Raw genomic sequence first — 8765 nt, 5'->3', positions numbered from 1 at the left:
AATATTTTCAAGGCAGAAGTATCACGGCTCTGATACCAAATGTTAGATATTATTCTCAAAATCATGTTTCTACGTATTTATAAACATGATATATAATATGCGGAAGCTTAATCGAGAATTACCTCCAGCCATTGAAAACTTTGAATTCTCTGCTTTTCTTCTCGGTTGAAGCCTTCGAAGCACTTCACGCTCTCTGTAGATGGTGTATATTTCTTATGAAGTGTGTGTGCTTAGGGACCTCAATCGTCTCTATTTATAGGCATCTCATACCATCAACGAGAAAATCGGGAGTCTGAATGTTAAAAGAAGAAACNGTGTATATTTCTTATGAAGTGTGTATGCTTAGGGACCTCAATCGCTCTATTTATAGGCGTTTCTCATACCATCGATGAGTTATTGCGGGAGCCGAGATTCAGAAGGAGAGTCGTGTACGCATCTAAATTTTCTTGGCCGTCGCCAATTTCAATTAGTACACGCTACTTCTTTTAACATGTGTCATATTTCTTACAATCTATCCATCCCGCCAAACAAATTCAAAAAAAGCATTAGTTTCAGCACGTATTATTGGCGTTGAATTCAAAATAAATGCCATGCCAGAGCACTAGGTTTGTTCTATTCTTTCGGAGATATACTCCCTGCGTAGCAAACAGAAGGATGAATAAGTTCATGTGATTTTTTTGTATGATAGCATAAACTAAACAGAGATTTCCATCCCATTTCGTAAATCAGCAATCTAATGCAGTAAGGGGGGTCCATAATTAGTTGCACGCGTTTGAGAAAATAAAGAAGTTGAATCTACAAGCAGAAATAGCACTTACCAATATGCTTCTCCTGTTGGCAGAACATGTACGAGTGGCTTCCGTCTGCAGAAATTACTCATGAATTCTCTGACTGCATGCATGATATTGTTGAAAAATTTTATGGAAGAGTGCCGGCTGAATTAAATTTACCGAAAGCTGTAGTGTAAAGTTTGATCCATTTGAAGTTGACATTTCCAGGATCAGGCACCTGAAGATCACGCAAACATGAGAATTTCCAGATACTATCCTCCATTATGGTACGATAATTGAACCACTTGCAGGTCACTGCTAGCATTACCAGAGATCTCCCATCCATAAACTTGGCAATTTCAGTCCATATATCCACATCATACCTTTTTGCATCAAGTCAAAACGTTAACTGATGGAAATTTCTTTAAATTTAGAGGAAAACGAACTCTTTCATCAAGAAAAGAGAGAATTAAAAAGTTGCCTTCGTTACAGATCGTAAACATCATCAATTTCGAAACAACCATGCGCTAATTATTTCTAAAACATGTGATTAAAATCTAATCTGAAGCAAAATGATAATAAGCTGATCACCATAGGATCTGAATACACAGGTGACAAGATTTCAATGTGATGCTCAAACAATTTCAGGCAAAAATCATACTCGCATATCACCAAATACAATTATAATCCATAAACTGAATAATTTCCTTAGAAAACGCCGAACGAGGCATTGAATACAAAATGTAAAGCAGATTCACAAACATCGAATCACAAAACACACAAATTTCAATTCGAAGTGAAATGCATGGTTCAGCCGACGCAACTTCTTCCCTCCTAAATCATTCCGCAATCATTAGCGCAGAAGCTCAAAAATACAAATCCAAAACATACTTCAAATTAGCTATGTTTCAAAGCTTAAATCCTTCGCTTCAGCTAACCAATCCAATCATTTCACAACGCACAAACCTCGCATAAATCCAAATCCAGATCCTCCAATTCACTGAAAGCAGAACAGAGCTACCGCAATTCAAAAACAAACTATCGTATCTAAAAATCAACACTCGTTTAATCCATGTCTGAATTCCAAATACGTAAATGGAGCAAGTATATTAACCAGTTGACGTTCGATTGACGAGAAACGTGGACATATAATCTAGGAGAGGCACAACAGCAAATCGATCTCGCTCTTCGCAATCGCTTCCCCATGTTTTTCTCTTCATCCAGTTTGAAATGTGTGAAAAATTATCTCGACCGATTATCAGTATGTGAAGTGTGTGAAGAAAAGAATTGAATTTGGAGCTATTTATATTCCCGGGAAGCGCGGATTCAAAATAATATATTTGTTGCGGGTGTTAATCCAAAGTTTCGCGGTTCCTGTGTAGGAGTCCTAATCAGAGTATTAAGACCATCTCCGACCTATACTACATTCTGCACTATATTCTGTACTACAATAATGTAACACTAAATTCATCTCCAACCTATCTACACTACATTCTACACTAAAAAAGAATATTCTCAGAATATTCTTATAATAATAATTTTAATTCAATAATAACTATTTGTAATTCCATTACACAATTATACATAATAAATATAATTATATTATTTCATTATTTATTAGAAAATCGATTAATTATTTTATATAAATAAAATAATTATTTAATTTAATATCTATTTAATTTTTAAAAAAAATTTTAAAAAATTTAAATTAATATTTAAGTTTCAAGAGNTAAGGGTTGGAGTTGCTCTAATACCCAATAATTCTCATATTAAACTAGATCGACAATATTAAACTAGATTAATTAATTGAAGGTGGCTATCATGGATGTTGGACCAATTATAGTCGGTCCAACATGTAATAATGTAACTTGAACTTTGGTATCATGTTAAGATTGAGTTAGGGGAAAGATTGTGCAAGTCCATATATGCAACTTATATGAATTTTATTCAACCGATGTGAGACAACTATCAATGAACAAAAGAGAAAATGAGTTTTGATTCCAAATTCATTAAAAGTTATGATTTCATATTTCCATGGATGCTATACATTTAATCTATTTAGGAGTGTCTGTGTACGTATATTACATTTACTTTCTTCGAAGTCTTGTAATTTCGAGACCGAAGGCTTGGTCCAATGGTCTCACCGAAATTCTCCATGTATTGACTCAAGTTCAAGTATTCCCTACCCCCAGATTAAGATTAAAAAAAAATCTTGTAATTGTGCATTTGAAACTTGATTTATAAAAACTCATTATATCTATGAATTTTTTTTATAGAAAACAATATTGTATTAATTAAAACTATTTAAGTATAGAGAAAATGTAATTAAATAATTAATAAGTTATTGTTTGATTTGACATGAAAATTGAGTGAGGTTTTTATTTTTTGATATCACGAAAATGAAAATGAAAATTGAGATATGTGTGTAGTAATTATGAGCATGTCGTGCTTATTACAAAAATAAATTGGGTTTATTTCAAGTGTTTCATAATCCATGAAAATATTTTAGAATTCAAATAAGAATCAAATTTAAAGAAATCTTCAAATTTTTATATCTTTCCCAGCATTCTAAGCTATCAGCCAAAGATTTTAAGGAATTCTAGCAACACGATGATAGCATAATTTCTCTTGAGTGGATCGGATTGTGGAAGATCGCCTGTAAAGAAATCGATTAATCCCAAGATGTTTGAATTTTAATTTTAAACATTAATATTTTTTATGTTTTTTTTTTTTACTTTTGATATTTTAGGAAATCTTTAAGCTCTTAATTATTCATCGCTCATAAAAACACAAAAGACAAACCAAATATTGGAAATGTTCTCATTTGAGTCAAATTAAAGACCAATTGCCTTCTTTCATTGATATCAGGCGTGGAGAGTCCAAATTTTTTTGTGCAATTAAGATAAAGAAAATATTTAATATTCTCAAAATTAGAGATATTTGAATTGGGAACAAATTGAAAGAAAAAAATGGCAACAAGATCGTTGTTATCTAGACTTGAGTAAATATTGTGTTTTTTTTTTGTTGGAAAAGAAAGAGAAGGTAAGTAGAGAAAATTTGTAAAATAAACTCGGTCAATTATTTAATTAAGAAAATCACCTTTCATATGTATTTTCAATAGTTGATCGAAGTTGAAAAGCAATATACCTCTAGCAAATAGGGGTATATAATATGTCAATGTTATGGCCAAAATATTTCACACTTTTTGTATGACCAAGTCTAGCTATCATTGATGTTCTGAATATACCCTCAAGAACCAAAATAAGCTACACATAATTCTTCAGAAACTGTAAGTTTCACTGATCCTCTAATGTTTAAATTTCTCCATTAAATTAACATTGAAGAATGAAGCCACTAAAACTATACAAGTAAATTGCAAAAGATTTTGTCCCATTTAAGGAGCAAAGTTTCCATCTTTCTCTTCTGCATAACAATTGCATGAAAAAACAATCACCAAGCAAAACCTATTGCAACAAACAAGAAACAACATCTAGAAAAGGAATCAATTATCTTCCATGTTTCATTAAAGGCTGAGAAGTACTTTTCCCACATTCTTCAAGTGGGCTCTTGACTTCCATCAGAAGTGCCACCACTTCCTTCATTGTCGGCCTCTCGGAAGGCGATGAATTAACGCAAAACATTGCGATCCCAAGCGTCTGTAGCATTTCTTGCACCATTTGGTCGGGCAATGCCTGGAGCTTGGAATCGAGTACTGTGACAGCCGGTTCAAAGCTTCCCATCTTCTTCTTCACCCAATCCACGATGTGCATTCCATCACCAACATGAGGCTCAACCGCGCTACGCCCACTTAAGATCTCTAGCAAAACTACGCCATAGCTGTAGACATCGCTTTTTTCGGTTATGTTTATTGCATATCCGTATTCTGTAAAAAAATATAGAGAATTATTTTAATGAAAACTAGCAAGGGACTAAGCATTCGAAAAATGAGTGGTTCTGTACTAAAAGCATCACTTGCCTGGCGCTATGTATCCATACGATCCCGCCACTCGGGACACAGCCTGATGATAATTCGAAGAGTTCATTAGTTTTGCAAGTCCAAAATCAGCCAAATAAGCCTCATACTTGGAATCTAGGAGTATGTTGTTACATTTCACATCTCTATGAAGAATTGCAGGCAGGCAATCGTGATGAAGATAAGCAAGACCTTGAGCTGATCCAAGTGCAATCTTGTACCGAATTTCCCAGTCCAAGTTCCGATTATTTTGAAGAAGCTGTTGGAGATTACCATTCGGGACGTAGTTATAGAGTAGAAGTTTCACACTTTTATTCGAGCAATATCCCAATAGTTTTACTATATTCCGATGCCTTATGTGACCAAGAATTTGAATCTCTGCAGCAAAAGAGTCTATTGTTTCTTCGTCTTTCTTTGTTTTCCACAGCTTTTTGACAGCAAACAACTCGCCATTTGGCATCTCAGCCTTGTAAACGGCCCCCGAAAAACCTTTTCCGATAATATTTTCATCTCTCAGGCAACTCAAGATGTTCTCAATAGTGAAGTTGAGCTTCTGAAATGGAATAAAGGTCCATGGATATGCGAAATCTTCTTCTCTAGAAGAACATGGTATGCCAGATTTCTCGATCATGAATTTGTCATTCCGCGTTACTAGAATCCATATTCCTACAGCTGCCATTATCAGAGAAGCCAGAATCACAGCTACCACAGTTATGGTTTTGGCGGACTTTAATCCATCTCTTCTTGTTTGATGTGACGAACAAGTCAAGCCATCAAGAGATTCACAAAGCCGATTTTCGAGGAAAGAATTAGGGGTTAAAGTTCGGAAGAAGGGCGTGACAGGGATCGGGCCAGAGAAGTTGTTAAATGAAACATTCATGAATGTGAGACTGGTTAAAAAACTAAGAACTGTGATTCTCCCATATAACATATTACTAGAGAGGTCTAGAGATTGCAACTGTGTTAAACCAGATATTGTTTCCGGAATTTCACCAGTGAAATGGTTTGATCCCAAGTTCAAACTTATGCTCAAGCTTGTCAAATAACCAATCTCAGTGGGGACAGGACCAGAAAAGTTATTAAAACTCAGATCAAGAAGGGTTATTTTTCTCAAGTTTTTGATGGACTTTGGAATTGCTCCAGTGAAATGGTTATTGTTTAGGATAAGTTTATTCAAATAGCTAAAGTTGCCAAAACTCCATGGAATCTCACCGGTGAAACTATTTCTACTGAGATCAAGCTGCTCTAAGTTGATGAGGGCTCCTGACTGAGGTGATACATTTCCAGTTATGTAGTTATCGTGCACATCCAGAAGCTCGAGAACCGTAATATTGGCTATTTCGGCAGGCAAGCTACCCGAAAAATGGTTTGTGTACAAATCAAGAAACACAAGATTTTGCAACTGTCCAATTTCTTTAGGAATCTCACCTGAAAGTTGGTTCTCGCCGAGCCTTAATCTCACAAGAGATTGGCATTTAGCTACACTGCGTGGCAAGCCCCCGGATAAGGTATTTCCTAGCAGCAAAAGCTTGCTCAGCTTCTTTAAGTTGAATATCTCTTCTGGGATCAATCCAGTTAGCTTGTTATGCGAGAGATCAAGGGAATAAAGCTCGGTACAGTTGCCAAACTCTGGGGGGATCATTCCTGACACTGAATTCCCCCACAAGAAAAAACTCTGCAAGTACTTCAACCTACCAATTTCGGCTGGAATTGTACCGGATAGTTGGTTCTTATCCAGCTGAAGATTGGTTATACTCGTGCAGTTGCTCAGCTGAACTGGGATTACACCGGTTAGTGCATTTTCGGACAAATGTAGCTGTTCAAGGACAGTTAGCTTCCCAAAATAACCCGGGATTTCACCAGACAAATTATTGGCGGAAACATCAAGAACAACAAGTGAGGAGCAATTGGAAAGGTCGTCCGGGATTGAACCAGACAGCGAGTTGCCCCACAAAAGCATGCTAGTTAGCTTTTGGAGCTGACCGATCTGAGGAGGGATTGGACCAGTGAGCTTGTTCATGTGAAGAAAAAGGTTTCTCAACTCTAAACAAGAGCCTACTTCAGGGGGAATTGAACCAGACACCTCAGTATCATAAAGAGCCAACGTTTCAAGATTAATCAGGTTGCCAAATGTGTGCGGAATAGCACCAGAGAGTCCAGTTGCAGCAGCACCAAATATTGTAAGATTGGTCAAGAAACCAAGTTGGAGTGGAATTTCACCGCTTAGATAAGGATTGCCACCGATTCTAAGCTGCTGCAGGGAAAGCAAAGAGCCTAACTCCGAAGGAATCGACCCGTTAAGGAGATTATCTTGAAGACAAAGGACTTGAAGGGAAGAAAGATTGGCAAGTTGCTGTGGGATGGAACCAGATATTCTATTCGAATTCAAGAAAATGAACTGAATGTCAGTGAGTTTGCCTAGTTCTGGTGGAACAGGGCCAGGAACAGAGTTTGAAGACAAGTCCAAAAGGCGAAGCTGAGACAATGAACCAAAGGAAGCAGGGATTGGGCCGGAAATATTTGTGGAAGAGAGATTGAGGAGTTGAAGAGAGGAAAGTGAAGAGAGTTGCGACGGGATTGAGGATAGGTTGAGAAACGTATTGGGTATGGAAACGGAAATAACTCTTTCTTGAGGTGAACAAGTTATCCCCTGCCATGAACATGGTGTTGGGCTTGAAGGGTTCCAAGAAGAGAGAACAGGCGATGAACTTCTGTAAAAAGAGTCAGTTTCTGATAGTAGGGAGAGAAGGGCTTCTCCATCGGAAGACAAGGAATTAACTTTCAGAGTTTTTGTGGTACTCAAGAGAAACCAGAAGTAAAGAACGAAGAAAACAGGACATGTTACGTTCTCCATTACATTCAGGAAAGTAAGTAAACTTCCTGATAATTGATGGTTAAAATCGGCTGCGGCGGAGGGTGGCGACAGCTCACTTTTCGGGATATTGCATGTGAGAGAGGCCTTCAAATTTACACGATCTGGTAGTGTGGAATCAAATTCAACGCAGCAAATACGTGTATCTTCATAGAACGGCGTCAGCTTTCACCTGACATTATTATCCTCTCAACTCCGCCGTATACGGCGGTTGGAGGTGGTGGCGGACAATGATAGTCGACCTATGGAGCTAGCTCAGCCTTGTAATCCATTACTGCGACCATTTTTTTCCCATTCTGCATGCTTTCATCGCAGTTTCTATGGAGTTATGATTAAGTTCCTTTCTCTTTGTGCAACAGTTTCTTGAGCTTGGCGAAGTCTAAAGCTAATGCCGCTGCCTTGATTTAATTTAATTCAAAGATATTTAATGATTTCTCTCCTTTCTAGACACATTATTATTTAATAAACTTTTCAAATCCTGGGTAATATGTTTATAAATACTTAAATAATTTTGCACCAAATAACATAATTCACAAAATACTAATTTTTTTAAGAAAAATTTTAAATGGACACTTTAAGATATGACCATGGCCGATTTGTAAATTTTTTTTCCTAAAAACACATAATCCAATGTATTAAACCAGGAACGTGAACAAATCACGTCGAATCGAAAAATATGTGAGTTAATATTCGAGTTAAACTTGAATATGCTCGAATTTTTTCGAGCCCAATTTGATCAACCTGAATTATTTTGTTTGATAATTCACGGCATAAATATCACAAAAACTCTTATAAAACCGTATCACTGATTAATTTCGCGAGACGGAGACCCGACCTACGAAAAATATAAATTTTTATGTCAACGGTATTATTTTTCACATCAAGTATAAATTAGGTCGAGCCGTCTTGCGAATATATCCGTGAAACTATATTATAGGATACCTACTCAATAAATATATTTTCAGCTTGTGAAGTATTTTTTTTCTCCAGCAATAATTCGAAAAATTTGTGAACGTGTTCGAATCTTTTTACTATACAAATCTTTGAGTAGGTCTCTGGTGAGACGATCTCACGAATCTTTATCTGTGAGATAGATCAACCCTACCGATATTTACAATAAAAAGTAATGCTCTTAGCATAAAAAGTAATA

At 36.3% G+C, this 8765-nt stretch overlaps 2 protein-coding genes across 2 annotated transcripts in view; both read right to left on the bottom strand.

Annotated features, from left to right (window-relative positions):
• The window catches only part of LOC140961994 (probable F-box protein At3g61730), a 17071-nt gene extending 14965 nt beyond the window's left edge, over positions 1 to 2106 (bottom strand). The window contains exons 1-3 of the mRNA XM_073420824.1: positions 1885 to 2106; positions 951 to 1153; positions 819 to 863 (exon numbers count right to left, since the gene is read on the bottom strand). Of these exons, the coding sequence (XP_073276925.1) occupies positions 819 to 863; positions 951 to 1153; positions 1885 to 1976 (340 nt within the window). The 5' untranslated portion in view covers positions 1977 to 2106. The remainder of the gene's footprint in view (positions 1 to 818; positions 864 to 950; positions 1154 to 1884) is intronic.
• A 1982-nt stretch (positions 2107 to 4088) lies between these two features.
• LOC140960951 (uncharacterized) lies at positions 4089 to 7972 on the bottom strand. The gene is made up of 2 exons (XM_073419277.1): positions 4747 to 7972; positions 4089 to 4653 (listed from the first exon to the last, which is right to left on the bottom strand). The coding sequence occupies exons 1-2, from the start codon at positions 7595 to 7597 to the stop codon at positions 4277 to 4279; spliced, it is 3228 nt and encodes a 1075-aa protein (XP_073275378.1). The 5' UTR covers positions 7598 to 7972; the 3' UTR covers positions 4089 to 4276.
• Positions 7973 to 8765: the final 793 nt, after the last annotated feature.

The sequence above is a fragment of the Primulina huaijiensis genome, chromosome 16 (genome assembly GCF_012295235.1).
Source record: "Primulina huaijiensis isolate GDHJ02 chromosome 16, ASM1229523v2, whole genome shotgun sequence".
NCBI classification, from domain to species: Eukaryota; Viridiplantae; Streptophyta; class Magnoliopsida; order Lamiales; family Gesneriaceae; genus Primulina; species Primulina huaijiensis.
This window is presented reverse-complemented; position numbering and strand designations above follow the sequence as displayed.

Coding starts and splice junctions, on each gene's coding strand:
- LOC140960951 (XM_073419277.1), bottom strand. CDS start 7,597: ATGGAGAACGTAACATGTCCTGTTTTCTTCGTTCTTTACTTCTGGTTT. Junction 4,654..4,746: donor GTATGGATACATAGCGCCAG/GCAAGTGATGCT, acceptor ATTTTTTTACAG/AATACGGATATGCAATAAAC.